The 26,780-nt window shown below is 39.8% G+C and overlaps 1 protein-coding gene and 1 long non-coding RNA gene across 3 annotated transcripts; one reads left to right on the top strand and one right to left on the bottom strand.

The window, feature by feature from the left end:
* The first annotated feature begins 77 nt into the window (after window positions 1-77).
* On the top strand, window positions 78-26,780 carry LRRC73 (leucine rich repeat containing 73). 2 transcript variants are annotated; one of them, XM_081315284.1, is made up of 6 exons: window positions 78-564; window positions 18,329-18,489; window positions 19,360-19,482; window positions 21,821-21,921; window positions 22,943-23,126; window positions 26,160-26,780. In XM_081315284.1, the coding sequence occupies exons 1-6, from the start codon at window positions 473-475 to the stop codon at window positions 26,228-26,230; spliced, it is 732 nt and encodes a 243-aa protein (XP_081171410.1). In that variant the 5' UTR covers window positions 78-472; the 3' UTR covers window positions 26,231-26,780. The 2 variants fall into 2 exon arrangements, with proteins under 2 accessions (XP_081171410.1, XP_081171409.1); XM_081315283.1 differs by lacking the exon at window positions 78-564 and adding an exon at window positions 15,352-16,208.
* LOC308660731 lies at window positions 19,926-25,344 on the bottom strand. Its single transcript, XR_014024811.1, has 3 exons — window positions 25,240-25,344; window positions 24,825-24,866; window positions 19,926-20,014 (listed from the first exon to the last, which is right to left on the bottom strand). It is a non-coding gene; the product is annotated as an uncharacterized lncRNA (long non-coding RNA).

The raw sequence follows: 26,780 nt of genomic DNA, 5'->3' as shown, positions 1-26,780 counted from the left end.
AGTTTCTTCCGTTGGACCTTCATCATAAATTGAGATCAGGTACATAACTAAGTGCCCCCAGTCATCTTCTGAAGCTGACAATTAGCTTCGTCCTGCTTACAGAGTCTTGTATGTCAAGACTGGTATTCTTTGGTTAGCCTAATAATTTCTTAATGTATGATACCCTCACATTTAATGAAGGTCTCATACAAATACATTTGTATTTGCAACAGGTTTTAGCCCACCCGCTTAAGTCTCCATTATGTTCTATCTTTTCAAAGCAAGTTTAAGCTTTAGCTAATTGTCAGCAATCATTTTTGCTTTTAGAAGTTTCCCTAGTGTACAGTAGTATATATTTCCACAACTTCCCTGTTGGGTTCTTCCCTGAAGGCAACATGGATTCCTTGTCTACTATTTAATCAAAAGCACTGGAAAAAAATGACTTCTGCTTTTTAAAATAGTACATACAACGTATAGTTCTTATCACTTCATTATGTTAATTTTTTTTTTCATTTTTCCCCCCAAACTGTTGGAGGAATTACTGCAGACCATATCTGGAGTGGATAGACATGGTACCAACCAAAGGTAGAAGGGGCAATATTGATTTTAAGCTTAAGTAGATTCTCTCCCTTTGCAAGGATTTATATTGGTATTGGTGCTTTGTACAGTAGTGGTCAAAATTGTGGAAACCTTTTGGGAAAAGTGTACAGTAGAAATGCCACCTTTGGTTAAGTTTCCACCAATTTTTCTTCTAATTTCTTTATAACTGTAGCCTTGTTCACTTAATAATACTATTTTACATCGCTTTCTGGGCAACCAGTCAACTCTGCATCATTATTTTAATTTTATTAGGTTTTGCAAGCTCACTAAGTGAAAGAAAAAAAACCCAACCAACTTGATAGCGATCACATAACACACTGACAAATGTCCTCCTCTCAGCTTCAATACATGACATCAATAACTGAATCCTACTGTGATCTGATTGGCTCATTGCCAAAACAAGATGACACCTGATTGGCTCATGCTCATTGGCTACAATCACTCATGCTCATTGGCTACAATCAGATTATGCTTCCTTTTTCTGGTTATTTGGCTATAACTTCATAGAATACAGTACAGATAATTGAACAAACTATGTTGCATTACATTCTTGATTAAATTATCTTTCCATTGATACATAGTTTTATGGTACTACTACTACAAATGTTGAATGAGTAATGCTGAATGAGTGACCATTTAGCTTCAGTCTTGCATTTCTCCTCTTAGCACAAGTGGTCCTCAATTTGTAACCCTTCATTTAGCAACTGTTCAAAGTTACACCGCCATTGAAAAAAGTCTGCTGCTTATACTTCTGACCATTGCAGAGTCTCCACGGTCACATAATCAAAATTTGGGCACTTGGCAACCAGCAAAGGTTTACAATGGCTGCAGTGTTCCAAAGTTTGGAATCTTCTAATCTGGCTTCTGACAATCAAAGTCAATGGGGGAAGCCAGATTCGGTTAATTTATATTTAACAATAACAATAATAACAACAATAATAATATTGGAAGGGACTTGGAGGTCATCTAGTCCAACCCCCTACTCAGGCAGGAAACCCTATACCATTTCATTTATATTACCATTTATATTTATTTATATCCAGCTTTTTATTGTTTTTACAAATAACTCAAGGTGGCAAACATATTCATTACACCATTCTCTTGTTCTCCCCACAATTATTAATGCCTAACCGCTGTGATTTGTTTAATGACCATGGCAAAATGGGTGATGACTCACTTAATGACCACCTTGCTTATCAGTGCAATTTCCAGTCCCAATTGTAGTCTTATTGAGGATTATCTATAGTTTGTCTTGAAAAGTATACTTCGTTACACCAAGGGCAAGTAATGTATAGTTACATTTCTTTTCCAAAGAGACAAGAATTTGTTGATATTTAAGACTAGCCAACTTTATTACATCATAAAATTGCTGATCAGATCTATTGCATAAGATTAAATGTCTGTGAATTACTACACCCGCTTGTAGAAATGCGGTAGATTACAAGCAGATTTATAAATTCTGTTGTTTTCATTTATCAACCATCACTTAACGTTTATCATAAAAAAGGTACATGCTGCCAACTCTTCTATTTCTCTGGGACACGGAACTTCTGAGATTGTAACATGAACAGTGGTCCGTAGCAAGAGGATGGAAGAAAGGAGAAAAAAACGGAAACAATTTGTGTTTCCAATTGCAGTCATCTTTAGTTTCTATCTATTTCTATTTCATCAGCAACAAGTTCCTTGCTTTTGTTCTCCCACTACTAAAGAGCAAATTGACAAACTTTTTTAACAGCCCAAAGAGGTTTACTAGCCTTTAGATAGTAAGAATAGGGGGAAAATTAAAAGACATTTTTATGTAGAATTCTTTCAGTAAACAATAAAGAATTTTTAATGGCCCTGACCAATCCCTTAAAGTCCTTTTCCCAATCTTGTTCTATCCACCAATAATCATTAAGGTAATTTATTTTAGAGTAGGAAACCAGTTTGAAAACAAATAGTTGTTGTTTATTAAGTGCAAAGAGCTGAGCACAAGGTGTGAATGAGGAGACTTGGGGAGGGGGTCCTTAATTTTTATTTTGTCAGTAGCTAAATAAATAATTCAGTCATACAAGATGAGACTACCCACAATGAATTTATCAAATAAGCGATATTTGGCCATAAAACTTGGCTTGTTTTTAGAAGTTTAGCAAACCATAGATAAACAGATTATTAGGGCTATGTGCCTTTCAAAAACTATTTGGAAGAAGCCTAAAAAAAGTGACACTTAATGAACAACAGAGAATATGGTATGCTTATTCAAAAATGACCTAAAACCATTTGTTTAGTGACCAAAGTTCAACGGGACTAATAGTGACTTATAACAATTTTTCATACTTATGACCATTGCAGCATCCCTATAGTCACACATTCGGACACTTGACAACTGGTTTGTATTTACGCCGGTTGCAATGTCCCAACATCATGTGATCACCTTTTGCAACTTTGACAATTAAAGTCAATGGCGAAGCCAGATTCACTTAACAACTATGTTATTTAACAACTGCAGTGATTCAATTAAAACTGTGGCAAGAAGGGTCATAAAATGGGGCAAAACTCACGTAACTATCTTGCTTAGTAAAATTTTGGGCTCAATTGTCATAAGGTGAGGACTATCTGTAGTTGTTGAAGCATGTCCAAGAATCTATGGCATAGAATGTATCATGAATACAATTACTGAATCCTTGTTTCAGATCAAGGGTGATTGAACTATTCTCCCCAAAATTCTAATATTAAGCTTAAACCACAGTGGGGACAAGCTCACTGATAATAGATCTTATTTCAGAATAGGGTTATTCAGGATTGAATTGTAAATTGCTGGGTTTTTTAATTTTTTTAAAAAAGTATTAGATGTTAGTTTTTTTAAAAAAAACGTTGGTTTCAGAGAATATTTTAACATAATTCTGATATGTAAAGAGATATTTACTTATTTTTGGAAATTGAAGACTAGATGGAAGGCAAAAGCATTCAGTGTGTTACAAAGATGAAAAGTTTGAAATAATTTCAAATTTCATGCTGAAATTCCTGTTATTACTGAACGACAATTAGTGTCCTCTGGTCCAAAAAAATGAAAGAAAGAGCTGAGTTGGCTTCTCCTAGGACTTCCAGGGCTTTCTTTTAAATGGAGAAAGCAAAAATATGTTAATCCATTCACTATTAATCTTTCACTAGGGAAATGTGTAAACTGCCAAGAATCGTCCAGTGGCAGTTCTTTATGATCTAAGGGTACCTGTGAGGGAATGGGCTGAGTTTGCTGTCTGCACTTAGAAAAAACAACTGCAGCTCAGCAGAAACCCTAACCCATCCCACTTCCCTTATGCTGCCTCTCAAAGGGTTATACGTTTTACAGTGCCCAAGACTTGAGAGAGTTGAGTTCATTCCTTCATTCAACCAGTCACTAAATTTATTCACAAGCATCCTTATAGGCCTTCCAGGTGTCTGGCTAATTGAGCCAAGATGTTCACAGGCAGCTTCACCCCACCTAGGCCCTTAGCCTACAAATGTGTAGCTGTGTAGGAGAAAAGAGATAAAATGGCAAGCTGAAAAGGGAGTGCCAACAACTATTGGGAATTTACAACAATAGAATAGAATAGGAATAGGAATAGAATAGAATAGAATAAGGTAAAGGTAAAGGTAAAGGTTCCCCCACACATGCGTGCTAGTCGTTTCCAACTCTAGGGGGCGGTGCTCATCTCCGTTTCAAAGCTGAAGAGCCAGCGCTTGTCCGAGGACATCTCCGTGGTCATGTGGCCAGCATGACTAGATGCCAAAGGCGCACGGAACGCTGTTACCTTCCCACCGTAGTGGTCCCTATTTTTCTACTTGCATTTTTACGTGCTTTCGAACTGCTAGGTTGGCAGAAGCTGGGACGAGTAACAGGCGCTCACTCTGCTACACGGCACTCGGGATTCGACCCGCCAAACTGCCGACCTTCTGATTGACAAGCTCAGCGTCCTAACCCACTGAGAATAGAATAGAATAGAATAGAATGGAATGGAATGGAATGGAATGGAATGGAATGGAATGGAATGGAATGGAATGGAATGGAATGGAATGGAATGGAATTCTGGAAGAGACCTTGGAGGTCTTCCAGTCCAGCCCCCTGCTCAAGCAGCAGAGCTATACCATCTCAGACAAGTGAATGTCCAGTCTCTTAAAAACCTCCAGTGATGGAACACCCACAATTTCTGGAGGGAAGCTGTTCCACCGGTTAATTGACCCCACTGTTAGGAACTGTTTCCTTAATTCCAGGTTGCTTCTCTCTTTGATCAGTTTCCAACCATTGTTTCTTGTCCTGCCTTCTGGTGCTTTGGAGAATAATTTGACCCCCTCTTCTTTGTGGCAGCCTCTCAAATACTGGAATGCTGCTATCATGTCACCCCTATTTCTTCTTTTCTTTAGACTAGTCAAACCCAAGTCCTGCAGCCGTTCTTCATATGTTTTAGTCTCCAGGCCTTGGATCATCTTAGTTGCTCTTCTCTGAACTTTTTCCAAGGTTTCAACATCTTTTTTGTAGTATGGTGACCAAAAGTAATTGCAGTATTCCAGGTGCGGTCTAACTAGGGTTTTACAAAGCGATACTAATACTTCACTTGATCTTGATTCCATGCCTCTGTTTATGCAACCCAGGATTGCATTAGCTTTTTTGGCTGCTCCTACACACTGCTACTCATAGTCAAGTGATCATCCACTAGGACTTCAGTAGGCAAGTGGGTTAATAGTATCAGTCAACTACCAGGACCGCAAGTTATGGAAAACAGCTTATCTTGGTGTGATACCTTCCTGCAGCTCAGCTGGAGTGTTCAAAATGCAAACCTGCCTAAGAGTGGAGCTTAGCAGCAACCAGAAAAAAAAATGCAATCATACTGAAAGCAACCCTTAATCCCAACAAGTGCAAGAGCTTTTGGTGGGAGACTGTGAAGTTGTATGCTACTTTACAGATTTTGAGCTTTTATTTGCTTTAAGGACTGAGCATCGGAAACTTATTAATATGTGGCTACTTTAACTCACAAGGCTAGGAGGATGGAGTTAACCTAGAGTAGCAGTTGGGGAAGAGATGTGCTACAACAAAGCATTGTGTATAGTTATTTGCTATGCTATGGTATGCCCAGTCCTTTAAAAACAATCCTCACAATACAGTACATCATCAATTTGCTGCCATTGCTTGTTGGATAAGCTCATACTGGTGCTACCTCCAATCCAGAATAATTTAAGCATCTTGTCTTGGATTTGTGTGTATAATGAGCATGCATGATATCAGTGCATTTTCTCTGTACTTTATATCTTTCTTAACATCTTTCTCCAAAATACCAGACACTACGTACTTAGTCACCATCCTTGTAAACCTTTGAGCTTAGAAAGAAGTCTGCTATTACTTTAACATCTTCTTTGCCTATTTGCATGGAATAGGCATCACCTATGGATTCAATCTTCAATTTTTAAAACTGAGCAACCAGCTCTTATGTTCTCTTTTTTTCACTTTTAACATGAAATTCTTGAAGTCTTCTGACTTATAGTCACCAAAGTGCTTTTTGCACATTAATCCTGTATGGAAGTGCAATGGTTGATCATCCTGCTTTTTCTAATCTAATATTTGTCTAAGACAAATATTTTTTCTTCCTTAACTGAGGGCTAAGCATGTTTTTTATTTTCAGGTTGCCATTTATTTTTCTTTGACTCCTCCTGATTCTCTACCCTGCAGTAATCCACTGAGCAAGAGGAAAGTAACAGCAGGAATTAATTCTCCTTTCCTCTGCATTCCTGGAATTTAATTAATCACACGAAACCTCAGCCAAGCAACCAGTGCAGAGTTTGATTGCTAAAGTAAGCCAAACTCCTTTATGAAAACGGTGCCTCCCAGGTTTGTTTTAATACCAGCTTCTACTTTCTAGGATAAGGATAAACAAAGTCATGGCCGGATCAAAGCTTTGCAGGGAACAGACTGTTTTACTGAAGAAATGGCCACTGCCAGTGAATTTTTATTGTACAGCACTTACGTCACTTTTGTGAGATGGGCAGCTATATAAATGTGAGAACTAAAATAAATATAACTTCCTAGCTTTTTCTAAACGTTCTGCCAGAAGAAAGGATCTTTAATTCTCACTCATGTTCCAATATATCCTTAGGCATCAATTTTGTTTTGCACCAAGGATTCTATGTGGGACTGGGTACAGATTGTACACATACTGTACACTGTCTTTCCAAAATGAGCAGGATTGCTGAAACAAGGATATCCTGCTGCTGTGAGAAACGAATAATTGGTTGTCTACCATCCACATATGACTGCATTAACTCCTCTAAGGAGAGGGAAAGAGGAGGATTTCTGAATCCTACCTCTGAAGTTAGATGCCCATTTAGCTTTCCTGTTTCTGCTGTCTTACTTCTTCTACAAGCAGTAGCAATCTCTTCATGCAATACCAAGAATGTGCATGCCAAAGGTAGCAAGCAAATAAGCTTCAGCTGTATAATTTCAAAAACGGCTTATGAAGAAGGAAGATTAGAGTATTACTGTATGGTGACAGTGGTGACAGCAGCTCATAGCAATTCTACACGAGGACTTAACTTGAAACCAGCTCCAGCTTGCCTGTGATTTTGTGGGGTCAACAGTGTTGGAGAGCTAATCCCAGTCATTTCTGATTCATCAGCAGCATTTTTGAAACAGCAATAAACCTAATCCTTTCCTTTAAAATGCTGCAGTTCTGCAGAGTCCATGTCCCCATTTGCAAAAACTGCTGCCTCCCTGTGGGTCACCTGTCCTTGGAGATTTTTCAAGGGGAAAAGTGACAGGACAGCTTTTCACCTTGGATAGGGAGGGCATTCATTTCCCTTTTACATGAATGAGTGTCAAGAGGATTTTTAGGGCAGAGCAATTACTCTTTGCTTCTCAGTATAGCAAGGTGAGTAGAAGTGTGTGATAATGAATCATCATCAGCACTTTGGAGAATCAGGGGAATGGAAAAAGTAGTGTGTGAAAATGCATTTATTAAGCCAAATTCTGAAGCCTGTATGCCTGATGGATCACGACATTCACTATAGATGGCATAGCTCACCTGAGTTCCTTTTGATCATTCCCCAGAAATAATTCCCATTGAGATTTACACCCCTTCTCAACATCTGTTCAGTTACAATGTCCAGGTTTTGTTTGGAAACAATATCGGCATCTCCACATGAAAAAAACAAACCAATCCTGTCTAAAATCCCAAAGAACCAATACCAGACAGTGCATAAAATACTGAGATGATGGAGTTATCATGTGAAAAATTAAACTGATGAACTGGGGTTTGGGGTGATGACGTTTTATCCTAGATTGTTTTCCTTTCATTTTATTTGAACCATACTTTTGACTATTTTCCATTGTTCTTCTTCCAGATACTGTTTCGATACACAGGCTTAGACATAATTCTCTAAGTTGCGAAGTCTTCTGCAAGATACACCTGACACCATCATTGTCTTTTGGTTGCCAGGCTAAGGCAGTTTTATTCTCCCATAACTTTTAATAATGTGTCAGTGCAACAGTGATTTATGATTTTGCTGTTGCTTTTTTTCCTCTTACTACTTTAATGTTGATCATGCTGCTTAATCTTTTTGTATACTTCTGCTTCATTGACTATGCTAAAGCATTTCATTGTGTGGATCACAACAAACTGTGGCAAGTTCTTAAAGAGTTGGGAGTACCAGACCATCTTATTTGTCTCTTGAGAAACCTATATGCAGGCCAAGAAGCAACAGTGAGAACTGGACACGGAACCACTGATTGGTTCGAAATTGGGAAAGGAGTCCGGCAAGGCTATATACTGTTGCCCTGCCTATTTAACTTATATGCAGAGCACATCATGAGAAAGGCAGGGCTAGATGAATCAAAAGTTGGAATTAAGATTGCCGGAAGAAATATCAACAACCTAAGATATGCAGATGATACCACTCTAATGGTAGAAAGTGAAGAGGAACTAAAGAGCCTCTTGTTGCAGGTGAAGGAGTGTGCAAAAGTTGGCTTGAAACTTAACATTAAGAAAACCAAGATCATGGCATCCAGCCCTCTCAATTCCTGGCAAATAGATGGGGAAGAAATGGAGGTAGTGACAGATTTTATTTTCCTGGGCTCCAAGATCACCACAGACGGGGACTGCAGCCAAGAAATTAAAAGACGCTTGCTCCTGGGGAGGAAAGCCATGGCAAATCTAGACAGCACACTAAAAAGCAGAGACATCACCCTGCCAACAAAAGTGCGAATAGTCAAGGCCACAGTTTTCCCAGTTGCAATGTATGGCTGTGAAAGTTGGGCCATAAGAAAGGCTGAGTGCCAAAGAATTGAGGCCTTTGAACTATGGTGCTGGAGAAGACTCTTGCGAGTCCCTTGGACTGCAAGGCGATCAAACCGGTCAGTCCTAGAGGAGATCAACCCTGACTGCTCTTTAGAAGGCCAGATCCTGAAGTTGAAACTCAAATACTTTGGCCACCTAATGAGAAGGAAGGACTCACTGGAGAAGAGCCTAATGCTGGGAAAGATTGAGGGCAAGAGAAGAAGGGGACGACAGAGAATGAGGTGGCTGGATGGAGTCACTGAAGCAGTAGGCGTGAGCTTAAATGGACTCCAGAAGATGGTAGAGGACAGGAAGGCCTGGAGGAACGTTGTCCACGGGGTCGCGATGGGTCGGACATGACTTTGCAACTAACAACAACGTTTGAGCTCTGCAAAGTACTTTATACAATTAATGTTTTATTAAGTAAACCTATACTTTTTTCATTGTAAGTTCTAATTACTGTACTACTGTTTTTTTACACTGTTGGAGGAAGATGGCAGTATCTTTCTCACGAGTGGTTGCACTGGTGTGGACTGCCACCATGCCTTTTTCAGCCCTGCGTGCATGGTTTGTGTGAACATCAAGGGAGTACTTGGTGTGGGACAGTAAAAGGCAAAACTAATAATGCAACAGTCATACTGATGTCCTTAAGAGGTCCCTGTATGAAGGCTATATGTCTTGGCTCAGATAATCAAGAAAGAGGCCAAGCATTTTGCTGATATCCCACTGCATTATATATCATGCTAAGTCGTGAAATGGTTTTTCCTACGTGCTGTATGAACATTAAGCTTCACACACTGTCATAGGACCCCAGGCAACTGTAGCCTCCTGAATGATCTGTGATAGCACAGTCAATGGCAACAATAAGTCCTGAGGGAGGGGCCATTATTTAAGCCCATCAGCATCCAATGGACTCTTTCCCCATTGAAACACCCCTACATAGCATATAAACAGAGCGCCAGGCCTTGTGCCTTAAAGCTGGATTAGGTAGCAAATCTGGGGCCAGGGACTGAACTAAGAAAAAGTCTTCCCAGATGCACACTTGCTCATGCATATGTATTCCAGACATGATTGCACTAGTACGAGTAAATTAGCAAGAACACAACCAATGATTATCAAAACCAGTTGTTGCCTAATTTTCTTAACAACCCTGCTTGAAGACTACCGATTAGTAGCTTTTTAAGATTCTCTTCCCAAGATTAAACATTTCCAGTTCCCTTGATCTTTTTTTATAGGAGACAGTTTCTAGGCTCTCGATCATCCCTGCTGCTTATTTCTGAACATATCTAAATTTGTTTCAATCCATCTTTAATTGTGGTTCCCAAAATTGGACCCTGTACTGAAAGTGAAGACTGATTAATGCGGAAAAAAGTAGACCTATTTCTGATAATACAAGGTGAAATGAGTTTGCATTATTTATTTGTATTGCAGCCATTATTATTTATTGAATTTATATGCCTCCCATCTCAGTGATAATGCAACTCTGGACGCCATGCTTGCTATATGGCTGACTCAGTGTTCAGTTTGTAGTAACATAAAACATACAATTCAATTTTCTTGATAAATACCATTGATAACTGGGGAATTCTGGGAGCTGAAACAACCTGCCTCCAGAAGCTGTGAATGCTCCAACACGAAGTTTTTAAGAAGAGACTGGACAGCCATTTGTCTGAAATGGTATAGGGTTGGACTAGATGACCTCCAAGGTTGCTTCCAACATTATTATTATTATTATTATTATTATTATTATTATTATTATTATTATTATTATTATTATTATTATTATTATTATTATTATTAATCACACAGTCAGCCAGTTGTTCAGACTGGATTTGGAATTTTTGTCTACCTATCGAGTCTTTACCAAGGACCTGGGATAGGCAGATGTGGATGTTTGATGGTATTACAGATATCGTTGCAGGATGGAAGCAGTTCCTAGTAAGGCCACCTTTTGCAATTGACCAATGGCGAATTTGTCAATGCCAATGGTGTTCCAGTGGTGCTCCAGTTGTTTTGGGATTGCACCCAAGGCGCCTATTACTATTGGTACTACCCTTGGTACTACAGTCTTTCTATTTGTAGGTCTTTGTATTTTGTTATCTTCTCCAGTTCTTTCTCATCTATTCTGCTGTCTCCAGGCACTGCCACCTCCACAATCCAGACTTTTTTGTCTTTCTTATCGACAATTGTTAAGTCCAGGGTGTTATGTTGCAGGTGCTTGTCTGTTTGAATTCTGAAGTCCCAGAACAGTTTAACTTTATCATTTTCTATGACTTTCTCTATTTTATGATCCCACCAGTTCTTGCTTACAGACAAATGATATTTCTTCCAGATCTTCCAATGCACCATTGTTGCTACTTTGTCATGCCGCTGCTTGTAGTCAGTCTATGCAATCTTCTTGCAGCAGCTTACCAGGTGGTCCACTGTTTCTTCAGCTTCTTTGCATAGGCAGCACTTACTGTCTGTTGCTGTCTTCTCAATTTTGACTTTGTATGCATTTGTCCTTAAGGCTTGGTCTTGTGCAGCCAGAATTAGTTCCTCAGTCTCTTTCTTTAACTTTCCTGCTCTTAGCCATTGCCAGGTCTTGTTATTATCTGCTTTCCCAGCTATTTTTTTAATGTACTGGCCATGTAGTGCTTTGTCTTCCCATGCCTCTATTCTGTTCTTCATTTGGTCTTTCTTGTAGGCCAGTTTGGTCTCTCCAATAGTCAGTAAGCCTTCCTGATATACTAATTTCAGTGCATCTTCATCATTGTCCTTCAGATATTCTTCCAAAGCCATTTTCTCTTTTTCAACCATCTGATGTACTTGCAGCATTCCATGTCCACCTATTTGCTTTGGTAGATAGAGTCTGTCAATGTCACTGTGTGGATGAAGGGCATGATTCATTGTCATTATTTTTCTGGTTTTCCTATCCGTTGCTTTTAGTTCTGCTTGAGTCCAGTCCACCATTCCAGCTGTGTATCTAATGACTGGAATTGCCCAGGTGTTGATTGCCTTCACGGTATTTCCTCCATTGAGTTTGGACTTTAGAATCTTCTTCACTCTCTTGATGTATTCACCTCTAATCTTTTTCTTGACTTCAGTGTGCTTGATGTTGTCAGATTGAAGGATATCCAAGTATTTGTAGTAATCTTTCTCATCCAGACTCGTAATGTTATTTTCGTGGGGCATCTTGATTCATTCAGTTTTCACTATTTTTCCTTGTTTGAGAATAAGTGTGGCACATTTGTCCAAGCCAAACTCCATTGCAATATCTTGGCTATATATACGGACAGTGTTCATCAGCGATTCTTATTTCAGATGATGCTTTTTCATACAGCTTCAGATCATCCATGTAGGATAGTCTGGCAGATGCTTTTGATGTTTGATAGCCTTGTCCTGAGTTATTCAGTATAGTTGACAGAGGAAACAGTGCAATAACAAATAGTAGTGATGGTAGTGAATCTCCTTGAAATATTCCTCTCTTGATAATAACCTCTCCCAGTCTTTCACCATTGACCTGCAACCGTGTCTTCCATTGTGCCATCGATCTTTGCACAAATTTTCTGATGTTTCTACTGACTCCTGTTATTTCTAAGCACTTGATTATCCAGTCATGTGGCAGAGAGTCAAATGCCTTTTTGTAGTCAATCTATGCCACATTCAGGTTGGTCTTCCTTTTCTTGCAGTTTTCCAAGAACATTTCGTCTATTAGGAGTTGATCTTTTGTTCCTCTGCTATTGGGGCGGTTTCCTTTCTGCTCGGGTGGAAAGAGGTTGTTTTCAACTAGATGCTGTTGTACTGCATCAGCTACCACACCAGTTAGCAATTTGAAAGTTGTTGGTAAGCAGGTAATTGGCATGTAGTTGCCTGGTGTTGCCCCTTTTGCTGGATTTTTCATTATTAGGTAGGTTTTCCCAGTTGTTAGCCACTTTTCAATTTCTCCTCCTTGTAGTATATTGTTGAACTGCTTGGCAATGAGTGGGTATATAACAGATGTTTCAACCAAAACCCATGCAGTTCATCTTCACCTGGTGCTGACCAATTTTTGATCTTCCTTGCTCTTTTTTCTACCATTTTTGTTGTTATTACTAGTTCTTTCAACTTCTGTTTTATTTGCATCCACCTCTTTTAACCAAGCCGCATCCTTGTTGTGTTTCTTTGGATTATCCCATATCTGCTTCCAGAACTGCACTGTTTCTTCCTTCTCAGGTACTGATTGATTCATTGCAGTTTCTCCATTGATGGATTGGTAGAAATGTTTCTGATTGGATTGAAATTGGAGGTTCTGCCTATAATTTGCAATTCGAGCTTTGTATCTACTGATTTTGCTGGCTATAGCTGTTATTTGCTGCTTTATTATTTCCAGTGCTTCCTTGATCTTCCTTGTTTCTAAGTGGTATTTCTTGATTAGGTATTCTTTGGTTTTCTTGTTCTTCAGCCTTTCTTTCATCTGTTCTAGCTTGCTTGCATGTGATCTTAACTTGCTGATCTTATTTTCTAGTCTAACCTTCCATTTTTGTGGTACACTGTTTGTTTTTCTTCTTTGTTGATTTTGCATCCCAGGTATTCAGTTATAACTGCAGCTATGCTGTACATTAGTTGGTTTGTTTCTTGCAGTGAATTGGTGCTTATACTTGATATTGCAGTATTTGCATCTTTTAATGCTTGTGCTAGCTGTTTCTTTGGAACAAGCTTCAATGCAGGCAGCCTTATTCTGTTGTTCTTGTGCTGTTCTAGATGCTCAGTTATTCTTTGTTTCAATTCTTTTATTTCTTTAGAGGGCTTTGTTCTTCCTGAGGAAGAGGTGCCTGGTTTCCAAATGAGAACAGTTGTATATCTCTGCTGGATTCCTTCACTGCCAACTCCCCCTGGCTTGCCTCTACATTCTAAATTACTTCTGGCAAGGCTTTCATTTCTTTGCTCTGGGTAAATCTTTGCAGTTTGTCCAATTCTGTTTCTGTGAATATTTTATTTCGTATCATAAATCAGCGTTGATCTGCTAGTCTCTGTTCTGTTATTTCTGATTCTGTATGTTGTTCTTTCCAGAACTGGTGCATTCGTTTTAGATATTCTCTACTTGTTGGACTTGATCTGTAATAATAGATCATTATTTCTTTGTTTTCAATCACTGTGTATTTGCAACGGGTAAACACCTTTTCTTCCAGTAGTTCTGCAGCTGCTGGCCCTGGTTGCTCAGCCAACAGTCCTGAGTCCTGTAACCCATTTTTCACCAGATATCCAGGAAATCCAACATCTAGCGCGGACCTTGTTAACCTGGGTGACATCTGAGCCCAGCCGGTATGGCATTCTGAAATTTACGTCTCACCATATTTTTTATGGGAGAGACACTGTCTGACTCCTCTGATGAGACCTGTCCAGTGTGGTTGAACCTCTGGCATAGCTCTCATCTTCCTCAGAGTACACAAGCCCCATAACCACGTCAAGGTAGCGCCTCACTGGGGGATTATTATTATTATTATTATTATTATTATTATTATTATTATTATTATTATTATTATTATTATTATTATTATTATTATTATTATTATTCCACCCACCTGAATGTTACCGAGTTTCCTGTAACTAGGAGTTTCTATCCTAATTCCTGTACCGTTTTCCCTCAACTAAGAAACAGACCATTCTGCAGGATGGTCTCTGATTTTGTAAATGGAAAAGGAAGCTTGGCTCTTCCTTCTAAGGTGGAAGGGCTGAATCTGGTTAAAGAAGGAGAAAAAAAAAAACAATGCCTTTGAGCATCCGCTGAGTAAACTGCGGATTCCCAGGGCGTGATCTTCACCCTTTGGGGGTCTGAGGCTCTCCCTAGGAATTTCCACCCAGAAGCATCCACAAGGTGAAACAGTTTATCCAAAATTAAGACAACCCCTCGGATCTAATCCAGCTATTGCTTTTAAAATAATTGCAATTCTCCCATCGAGCCCCACCTGGATACTTTTATTTTTTTCCCTCTCCAGACCGAAGGGGGCGGGAGCGGGAGGAAGAAGTACAGGAGAGGGACGCTTATGGCTCCGGGAGGGATCAGGCCGCGGAGGGATTTTAGTGTGAAAAGCGGTGGCTGCAAGCTCCGCCGAGTGGTTGTCTCGGCAAGAGGCCGCGGCGGCGGCTCCAGTATCGGAGGGTAGCCATAGAAACCGGCACAGCGCCCAATCAAGCTGGATCCTTCCCCCGGGACACAAGGAGGGAGGAGGCAGGGCTGCCCGGCTCCGCTCCGCGCGTCGGTCAAGCTGCGTCAAGCGCTGCAGCGGTAGCCGCGGGTGCGGTGAAAGCAGGAGGAGGAGGAGGAGGAGGAAGCGCCGGGGAAGGGAGGGAGAGCCCGCAGTCTCCGGGCTGGAGGAGTCGGGCCTTCGTTGCGGCCAGAGCAGAGCAAGTGGGGCGGCGGGGAGGAAGCAGCAAGACGGCAATCAGCCCCCGGGCTTGCGACTCGAGCGCTGCGGATGGGAAGAAGCGCGCCGGGGTGGGTGGGTAGAGGGGTTTCTCTGAAAGGGAGCAAACCCGGAAGACAAACACCCGCGCACACCTGGTTCCCGCTTCTGCAGAATCCAGACGATCCGCCTTCGCCAGGCTTTTAAAATCCTGGAAAGACTTTGGCTCCGATTTGGATTTGCGTTTCTTCTTCCTGCCGCCCCACCTATCGGTCCGCTCGCTTTCCCACTCATCTTTAGAAATGGAGCGCGCTCCCTTTCCCCCCTGTCTAGACATTTCGCGCTGTTAGCCTCCCAGCTTTTAACTCGGGATTTTTGCGCGGAATTTTTACTTCGGTCCGACCCGGCGCGTTGATTGACGTCTCTCCGCGGTTTCAGTTCGTGCGATACGCCTAGCAGGACTTTTCCGAATCGCCTATTGTTTTGATCGATGCATTCCTTTCATTTAAAATTGCACCAATCCTCCAATTTTACCCGAGGATTATAAAACTGTCGGTTCATTCCTTTATGTAACGCCCTGCTTTTTTTTCTTTTTTAAACCGGATTGCAGAGCGCTCCTGGCGCGCTAATCTGGGTTTCCCATATTTTTTTGAGCACAGCAATCCGGATTAACGTAGTAAAACTGCTAAAGGTGTTTGCTAGTTTTCAGAGCGATGTTGCCAGGATCTATTCAGATCTCTGGGGAGACTTTATCCAGTGCGGAGATTCGGGATATTTGTGAGAGCTTGCGGGAGAACTCCATCAAACTGCTTTCCCTCCGTGGTTGTCAACTTTCTGATCGAGATTTCGGTCGCATCTGCAAGGGGGTAGCAGATTCTCATTCCCTGGCTCAACTTAATCTTAACTTGGGGATTGTTTCCAATATCAATCGGGTCAAGCAATTGGCTGAAGCTCTGAAGACAAACCGCTCTGTCCAATCTTTGTTGTGAGTAGGCCCTCCGTTTAGTATCAGCCGAGAATGTTGCCTCTACCCCAGTGTTGCAAATCCTGCAGGGCAAATGCTGTGCTGGTTTCATTGGCGTATGGAATGTATTCAGGCGTGAATGAGGACTTCCAGAGTTCCTTAGCGTAGTTCAGTTATCCTTTCCATATTGTTAAATGGTTATTGCTCCAAAGAAACGTATCTTCCTGTTCTGGAAGGTTGGATTTTAATGCGTTTTAAAGAACCAAAGGTCATCCAATCCTAAATATTGATAATTATCACAATTTAATTCCCCAGAATAAAAGGTAGTCATTAGTAAATGACACAAATTAGAATATTTGCTATTTGAGCTGGAGCTGGTAAGAAGTCAAAATCCAATAGATTTTAGTAGGAATGCAATTTCCCCACCTTTGGTTAAGAAAGCATGAAAGCCATAGACCCATATTTTGCCATTTTGTTGCAATAAATTGGTGGAACAGTTAAATGAGCTTCCAAATCTTATGTTCATTTTCAGAGGTCAGAGAGTCTTCTTAAATTTATTGTAATTTTTTAAAAAGCTGCTTTAGTCGTATAACTGCAGGTTCTATGACTTTTATTTACCTGATCCAAGTACAAGTGGTACCTTGGTACTTGTCATTAATTGGTCCTGGGAGGTGTGATAAGTACCAAAAATTATGAGTACCAAATAATTTTTTCTTATAAGGAATGATGTAAATAAATTTAATGCATTCCCAAACCAAAGACAATGCAATTTTTAAGGCACTATGTAAAAAACATGGGGTTGTATATCATGACTTTACATGAGAAGTAAGCCTAAAAGTTAATAAATACTTAGATTAAATCAAGTAAAAACTTCACTTTACCTGTAGTGATGAGAAAAAAAAGTGCAAAAATACACAAAATGACCACAGAAACTAAGATAAGACTGTAAGGGGATGTGTAGGGGTCAGGAGCTACCGTGTTACTAATGCATCACCCATTGTTTTTGGCTGGAAAGGGTAGCGAGTCACAAGGCAGCCAACACCAACAAGTTCTAGCTTGCTTGTTGAGTACCCAAACAAATGGTAAGTACTGGGACAAAATTTTCTCAACAAAATGCATTGAGTAGCAAATTCGATGCTACTGGGTACCAAGCAGTCAGGTACAGAGGTACCACTGTAGTTAGAATAGCTTCAACAAGTAATGGGTAAGGCTAATGTCAATTATGAATTTGAAGTTTTAAGAAGTGTACATTAGGAATAGAATAGAATAGAATAGAATAGAATAGAATAGAATAGAATAGAATAGAATAGAATAGAATAGAATAGAATAGAATAGAATAGAATAGAATAGAATAGAATAGAATAGAATAGAATAGAATAGAATCTGGAAGGGACCTTGGAGGTCTTCTAGTCCAGCCCCTGCTCAAGCAGGAGAATCTGTCCTATACCACATCAGACAGGTGACTGTCTAGTTTCTTCTTAAAAACCTCCAGCGTCCACGATTTCTGAAGGCAAGCTGTTCCACTGGTTAATTGTCTTGACTGTCAGGAAGATTCTCCTTAATTCCAGGTTGCTTCTCTCTCTGGTCAGTTTCCAACCATTGTTTCTTGGCCTGCCCTCTGGTGCTTTGGAGAATAGTTTGACACCCTCTTCTCTGTGGCAGCCCCTCAAATACTGGAATGCTGCTATCATGTTGCCCGTTTCTTCTTTTCTTTAGACTAGCCAAAGTTGGACCATCCCTGTTTTTCAAGATCACTTCCAATAAAGAAATGGGCTCCCAAACAAGAAATTCAGGCAAAAATATGTATTAATGGGCTTTTAGAGAAGACTTTTTATTGAACATTTCTCTACCTCTTTCAGAGGGCTCATGTTTTCTTGTCCTCCATTATAACCTTCCTGTGTTTTTCTACCAGTGCCTGATTTCATTCTAATTTCTGAAAAGAAGTGCCTATGCAGCATGTATGCCAACTAATGTTTCTCAACCTCAGCAACTTTAAGATGTGTGGATACTGGCTGAGACTTGTGGGAGTTGAAAACCACACATCTTAAAGTTGCTGAGGTTGAGAAACACAGGCCTAGGATTTGTATTATCGTTTGCAAGTCGAAGGGAAGGGAGTCTATAATTCCTTTTTATTTATGCAGCCTTCATGGGAGTCCTCTGACAGATGCTGGTCTGGCCATTCTCAACCCAGCTTTATCCATCCATCCCTCCCTTGTGGCCTTGGACTTGGGGGACTGCATGCTGGGAGATGAAGGTATCAACTTGATTTGTGGCCTTCTTCCTCCTGATGGGGCCAAGTCAGGTAAGGAAGAGAGGACACCTCATCTTTTGCAGCTGTTCTCTTTGGACTTTTGCTCTACCAAAGCAAAAGGGATTGTGGGAGTGTCAAGAGTTCCTTGTCCAAAAGAAATGATGGCTTTGGTTTCTTAGTGCAGTGGGCTCAAATGGAAATCCTCTGGTAGATGATGAGGCTTACAGGAGTTAAGAATAAATGAGTTTCAAGCAAAATGTTTTTTTTAATTTAATAAAATTATATAAAAAATAAATGATTTTCAACCCACAGAATGAAGTATACTTATTTTCATGTGAAACTAAAATGGATTCTTGAATACATAGAACTTCAAGCTGTCACTAAACGAAGGGTTGTGAGTCAAGGACTACCTGTAGCTATTATTTGAATTGGAGTGTCAGCAAGCAGAACTTGAAATATTCTTGAAACAGCTTTCCCCAATCTTGTGCTCCAATAGTTGTGGGACTGCAAGTTGCAGCATTGGGCCATAGTGGTTAGGATTTCAGCTCTCATTTCAGCGCTTCTGAACAGCATTAGTTGGGGGAAGGTAGAACATGATCAAATATTTCGCTTATTATTACATTATTGTGACAGTTGGGGTGGTAAGATAACAGTTTGCCTGTCAGCTACTCAAGCAACTTGAGCTTCTTTTGCTTCTGAAAATGTTTTGCTCCCCTTCTAGTTTCTCCATATTTAACATAGGTTACCAAATAATTGTAGCACTAGGTTGAACAAGAGTGTGTTGAAAATATATTTTGAGGTTAATTGATCAGGGTTGGATAAGTTTCAGCTGCATTAATAATTCAGTGGTGATAACCCTGAATGGAAGAGGCTTTGGAAAAGTTGCCTTGAGGTCACCTGGCTTTTCTTTTATATACCTAGGATTGAAGGAACTGACTCTGAGTGCAAATTCTGGCATCACCCCCAAGGGATGGGGACGTCTGGCTATTGCAGTGGCTCATAGTTCCCAGGTGCGAGTGCTGAACTTGGACTACAATCCCCTGGGTGAGAGGACTGTTTGGATTTGGATATTTGGCAGTGTTTGTGTGTCCTGGCTACTAGAGATTTTGTTAAGATGATACAGGTTATGATAGATAGATAGTTAGATACATAAGATAGATAGATAGATAGATAGATAGATAGATAGATAGATAGATAGATAGATAGATAGATAGATAGATAGATAGATAGATAGATAGACAGACAGACAGACCTTTATTGTCATTTTTACTGTGGGCACAATGGCACACGTTAAAAATGAAATTTAGTTGCTTGCTCTCAAAGTGTACACAAACATAACACACATTTAAACATACTGTATACAACAAATGTATAGAACTACACCCTTACATATAAGTCACATATAAATATTAATCACAATCATTTAAGGCTTACATCTTAAAACACATCCAGATAATACCTAACAGAGTTACTTAGAAGGCCATTATGTCTTCTTGGTTAGAAGTTGCCTTATGCCGTGGGTATCCAACTTTTTGACTTTCCTGGGCCTCACTGACCGAAGAGGAATTGTCTTGGGCTGCATAGAAAATATGTAGTTAATGTATATAAATAACAAACTTCCTTTACTTTAAAAAAAAATCTTGTAGGGCTGCATTACTTGCTTTTCCAGGGCCTGATGTGGCTCGTGGGTTTGATATGCTTGCCTTATACCAGTAGTAATTTAAAAGCAGTTTACTCTGCCCTCTAATCAAGAGGACCTAAGGACTGTGAGAAGGTTGCTTGGGGGAAAAAGGCAGATTTGGCAGCTGGTGAAGCTACTTTCTACAAAGTCAGGCCAATTGTATGCCATCTCATCCAGTGTTTTCTGTCCCAACCTTCTATAGCCCATTGTCTTCTGCATGTGTTGGGACTGTACTGCCCCACCTGATCTGCAAAGGCTGGTAGGGGCTTGGTAAATTTTCAGTCAGGGCTTCTTCCAATCTAGATCCCCCCTTTTTTCCCCCTTAAGTTTGTCTGTAAGCCAGGTCCCAGTTTATTAGCAATAATCTTTCACTCACGTGCTTCAAATAGAAGCAATAGGAGAAGGCTTAAGAAATCACTCCTTAATTGAAAGCTGAAAGTGCAAAACCAAACCTGCCATCGTCACATGCTCAATTCTGTACAAGGAAGGAGCAGCAGAGCACTATTGGGCCATCTGGAACCAAGATCATGAGCTTCTCCTGCGGACTCTGTGGCAGTATCTTATTTGTGGGGTCATTGGCTGAATTCCATCCCACATCCTGGACTTGGTGGGCATAAGTTGTCCCTTTCCCAGCTGCCGCTTCAAAAAATAGCAAGGCAAAGAGGAGTTCCAGCAGCAGTTGCCATGGAAACTTCTTCTCTTCCCAGCTGCATTGCTGAGCTGATTTGGCAGCTGGTGAGCCAGGCCGCTCTGTACTACTCATCCCACTAAAGGGAGAGACAGATGTGAACATCTTGGCCATACTTGTGCAGGCCCTGCCTCACCTTGCCCACTAGGATGGATAGCCCCTCCCCCCCGGGCTTTCCCCTCCCACACCTTGGCTCCCAAGGAGTGGTGCATGTCCTTCATTTGCTAACCAATCATAAGCTGCTAGGGGGCTACTCGGAGACAAGGAGAGACAAGGATTACTCAGAGATTTGCTCAGTGCTGGAGGATTTATTTATTTATTTTTGCCATTGCTAGCTAGTTTGCAAAGGTTGAAAAGCAGGAGGAAAAGGAGAATTTCCTCACCATTGCCTAGCATCCTGCACTATCAACACATGGTGAAGTATTAGCTCAGCATCTTCTTTATAAAGCTGCAAGAGTACAGAGAAGAGCAACAAAGATGATTGGGGGGCTGGAGGCTAAAACATATAGGGAATGGTTGCTGGAATTGGGTATGTGTAGTTTAACGAAGAGAAGGGTGAGGGGTGACATGATAGCAGTGTTCCAATATCTCAGGGGCTGCCACAAAGAAGAGGGAGTCAAGCTATTCTCCAAAGCACCTGAAGGCAACGGATGGAAAGTAGTCAAGGAGAGAAGCAACCTAGAACTAAGGAGAAACTTCCCGACAGTTAGAACAACTAACCAGTGGAACAACCTGCCTCCAGAAGTGGTGAATGCTCCAACACTGGAAGTTTTTAAGAAGACTGGCCAGCCCTTTGTCTGAAATGGTATAGGGTTTCCTGCCTGAGCAGGGGGTTGGACTAGATGACCTCCAAGGTCCCTTCCAACTTATTATTAACTGGAATTCAGCATTAGGAGCCATAATCTGAGGGAGAGTGGAGAAACTTTCAGCATTCAGATGACGGCAGATGTCCCTTACATTCTGCTGCTCTTGAAGTGTGCTTGTCTCACATCTCCTGGTTTTCTGTTCCTTAGGTGACCAGATAGCAGCAATGCTGGCTGTTTCAGTGGCATCCAGCCGCACCTTAGAAGTTTTAGACTTGGAAGGGACAGGACTTACCAACCAGTCAGCTATGGTAAGGAAGCATTTTTCTTTGTTGCCCTTATTTCTCTTGCCAGTCATAAAAGTCAGCGTAACCAACTGCAAAGCTTGCACATAATCTCCACCCCATGTATTTTTCAAGAGACCTAAGAAATTACATTTACTTAAAACTTGATGATGTGGAAGACCACCTACTTCCCCTTAGATTTTGGTTTGATGTCAAGGGACTGGTTGTTTTTTTTAACCAACAGAGATGGATACAGTCACAGGTACTAGTGAATTAGTGACAAAAGAACTGATTCTCTTTAGTGATGCAGAACTTGTTCTGTGCAATTATAATTGCAAATAGGAATAAATATAACTATGTTTTAGATTAATTGGCCCTTGTTAATCCCATGTCATAATAAATACAGTTTAGATCTTGCAGGATTCAATCTGAATTGGTCATCAGGACCAAAGATTTATTCTTCCAAGCTTTCAGGTTCATGCTGAAGCCCATTTCCAGGGAACTTCTCTCTTTTCGGAATGTGTGCGCTAGGCTGTTCTATGAGTTGTATTTCTATGACGCCTGGTTGTGTGTGGCTTTTAGTTGTTAATTAGGGTGGCGATGGCCGGCTATTAAGTAGTTAGTTGTTTCTTTCTGCTGCCACACACGTGGCTCCTAAGTAACTGGTAAGCTGGTGATAGTAAATCAGCACTCCTATTGACTGATCATGGGCCCATTTCCCAGGCTTCAATCATTTTTCTGGCTATTTTTGTCCCTGCTCATCCAACAATCTTAGTAGCTGCAAAATTGAATGCATGTCCTTGTTCATTGTAATGAGTTTGGATCCCCTCATCTAATTGCTTGTTCTTGTTCTTGCAGTCTGGTGATTAGCTTCTTCCCATTCTGTCACGGGCAATCCATGCAGGGAATCTGGTAAATTATATTAGAAGTTTCTCCCACCTCCAAACGATCTTTGTAATCCATTTTAAATCTTTTTTTCCCTTGGTCACCTGGTGACTAGAGTCAGCTGTTTCTCATGATGCCTCTGTTCTGTTCTGACACAATTCAGATCCTATTGGACATGGTGGAAAACTATCCAACAGCTCTGAGGACATTGATCCTGGCAGAGAACAACATTAGTCCTGAACTACAGCAGCAAATCTCAGACCTTCTTTCAGAGGGGGAGGAAGAAGATGAGACTGTGCCCCATGAAGTGATGGCCAGAGAGAAGAATTCCTGGATCTGTCAAAGCAGTAAGATTGGTTCCCTCTTGAGAATGGGAGGTGACACTGTGTGGGAGATTAACACGCATGTGGAATTAGGATACTGCGTTTTTTATCTTTTGATTTATTTGGAAAGAGGAGATAAGAATTTTCTTTACTAGAACACTGATCATTTAGTCTTTAGTATGTTTCTATTATACTGTAAAACTAATTTGTATTTCAGTCAGTTTATCTGATTTTGTAAGGGGGAAAAGTATATTAGCCATGTAGAATAGTTTAAACAGATACTTAAAATAGCCCACTAGTTGTGACTCCCTAGTGAGATGCTTTTTCAAATATAGAGGAATTCTATATTTCAGATCACCATACAATTGATGGAGAACGGATATTTTCCCATTCTTGTAATATTGAAGTTTTGATAATTGTATCTCTAAATTGTATTGTTCTTTCATCCCAATATTTATTTGTATTGGCATAATTGGCATAGTTTATCTAGAACTGAAATTCCTCTTTCAGGATGAAATCTTAATAGAAGCTGATGGATACTAAATTTGACTATAAACTAATAGTTAATGCTTTCATGGAGAGGGCAAGCCACTTCCAAAATCTTTCCAAGAAAACTGCAGGGAAGACTTCTGGGGAAGATATGGCAAGCTGAAGGTGGCACCACAAAAGGTGAAGCTCACCGTGACAGAATGAAGATCCAGCGAGTAGACTGCCTCTCCATAATTTCTGTCTGGACAATGAGAGGACGAGATCACCCACAAATGCTCCAGATAGTTGTTCCTCACGGGGAGACCACAAGACAGTGATCTCCAGTAGCTTTAAAGCTCTGGGAGATGAGGGAATAGCCATCTTGTTCCAACTACAATTGGCTCCTCAAAAAGACACGTGGTTCGCATACTTCCTTTCCTAATTGCTTTTGGAAAATGCTTGTTAACTGCTTTTCAGCTATTAGGAACTTTTGAATTAACAAGTTTTATAATACCCAGTGAGTCTCCTTCAATCCTTTGTGAAATAAGTTTTAAATACTTAATAATACATTTTTTTCTAGAATAACAGCAAAAAGGATGATTAAAACTTTGATTTTAGAACAGATGAAGGGCTCAGATAAATTGGGAAAAAGATTTTGAAATTAATGATAAAGAATGCTTTTGTTTTGAGTTCCTTTAAAAAATAATACAGTAAGACAAGAAAACTGCAGGGACTGTCTAGGCAGTCACCAGGTGACACTAAGGTGCACATACACACTAAATAAATGCTTTCATCCTGAAAACGATTTCCTTGAATCATTCATTTAAGTGGTATGTGGCAGTAGGAATTAATAGTCACTTAGCCTGCTTACAAATACACACATACCAGACTGGTTTCCAGTTTATTTTTCTGATATGAAGCAGTTCCATAATTGAAAATCATAAATTAAGATACGGTTGCATCTTCAAAATATATCTAAAATTAATATAGCAATATATTATCTTGGGGAGATAAGATAGTACAAATGAATATCTTTTTTCTTTCCAATTTTAGGGGGGAGAAGAGGCTAATTTGCTGCATCTTTACTCTAGTTTCCATATAGGCCCAAAACCATGTACTTGGAAAATAAAAATGGAAGTCTAGTTCTTCATTTGGAGCTATACATACCTATCCATGAAATAAATAAAGAGTGGAAAGTACAATTCCGTGAAAATGTATGTGCCGATTTTTCAAACGTGCTGAATGTTTACTTACCTTGGTATATCGCTGATACTAAAAGTCATCAGAACTTCATACCTGTCATAGTGATATAAAAACAGAATCAGAGTAAACACCTAACACCAAAATCTGGTGCTTCTTCCTTTTTTAAGATAATTTTATTAAGGATTTTAAAAATACATTCCAAAGATCAGTCACAATCACCGTTCAGTGCCATTGTAACTTCAAACAACAGCCGAATGAATGGGTTGTAAACTGAGGACTATCAGTAATAAATAATAAACTGAAATTTTAAAAAAAAGAATAGATAAAAATAGATAATCTTGGTCCTTATTTCATCCTGGTGTTGTAGTTGATCTCCCTTCGTTTCTCCCATCTCAAAAAGTTTCTTCATTTTTTTTAATATACGTTTGTAAATCTGATAAAAATTATCCAAATTATTCTGTCTTACCATTTGGGGTTCCATTTTGTCTGTCATCTCTTTTATAGTCCTGAATTTATTTCCCAGTATTTCTGCATTAATACTTGTTTATTCCTTTCATCCTGTCAGCCTTCCAAAATATTCCTTCTCAGTTATCATTTCTTCTTTAAAATCTTTTCGAAGTAATACATTCCTATACTGTAGGAAAACAATGTTGCAGACATTGTAGCTACCAGATCATAACCCCATTCTTCCAAAATTTCTTGAAATGTCTGAAATGCCATAAAGTTGTCATTTGTAGGTTATACAACTTTTTCTTTCTTCTGCCTGAAGTCTTTAGCCCCCTCTAGTGCTTTATTTTTAAAATTACAAAATTTGACATTTCTATTGCTTATTTTCTAATAGACTAATTGGTTTTTTTAAAAAAATATTTCCCAAAGCTTTTAATAAAAGTCCTAACATTCCAAAACTGTCTGATCCCTTAATTTGTTTGTAACTTTTTAAGTTCTTATTAAGCTTTTTGCTGTTTATCTCAATTTCTTTAAATTATGCAGACTGTTAATTTATCTTTTGTATTGGAACAAATGTTAACTCACCAGGTAGTTTTACAAACTTGTTGCTTTGAAGATTTCATGCAATTTACAGTAATTACACTTCAAAGGTGTTTAGAAAGCGAGGCTTAATAAATCTGGTGTTCTTAAAAGGCTCTGCTGCAATTGACGATGGCTTCCCTTGTCTCTTGGCGCTGAAACCTGCAGGAAACTGCTGTTATCACTAGGTAGAGATGGCTGGATTTTTGCTGTTGTGATTTTGAGACGAAGTTAAAAGAGAAATTCACAGGCTGAAAATTAACCATTTTGCTTTTGGATTTTGGCAGCACTATCTACAGGCCTTAAAGGAAGATAAAAATTGCCAGTGTCAATGCTAAAGAATGTTTTTTTCCATTTCAGATTCTAGTTCCCAGATGGTCTTGGTAACATCAGGCCTTGGAGAAAGTCTATTAGCGGAAACAGAGATGTGAACAGAATGTCTGATGAGAAAAATATTTCCATGTACTGTATTTGGAAAGATATATTGGTACAAATGTGTATTTTCACACATCTTGTGTAATGTCTACTGTGCTTCTGAAATTTGTGTGTGCACTAAGCCAGGGGTGTCAAACTCACAACGACATGTGACATGAGATGTATCGCGACTTTTTCTCCGTTGCCGGCAATGTGGTGGGCGCAGTTTCGGCATGACGCATCCGGCCCGCAGGCTGGCAGTTTGAAACCCCTGCACTAAGCAAAGATAGAAAAGCTGATATACCTGTATGCAAATACTAGACTGTGTGACTGCAGATCCATACACTAGTCACCTTTCTTTTCCCTACTCTGGAACCAGATCCTAATTAATCAGTCCTTAACCTCTGCTTTTGATGATTCAGTTGCTGTATTTTTATATTTTGCCACACTTAACTGATCTTTGGGAGAAGCTGCTTTTTTCAGATGTATATATGTATAAGAAAGAGATATTCTTTTTATTGCTTGTATTTATGCTTGGGTAAAATTTTATAAAATTCACAAAACATG

The sequence above is a fragment of the Vipera berus genome, assembly GCF_964194415.1.
Source record: "Vipera berus genome assembly, chromosome: 1".
Taxonomy (NCBI): Eukaryota; Metazoa; Chordata; class Lepidosauria; order Squamata; family Viperidae; genus Vipera; species Vipera berus.
Note: the sequence above shows the minus strand (reverse complement) of the source record. Positions and strands in the feature narration are given on the sequence as shown.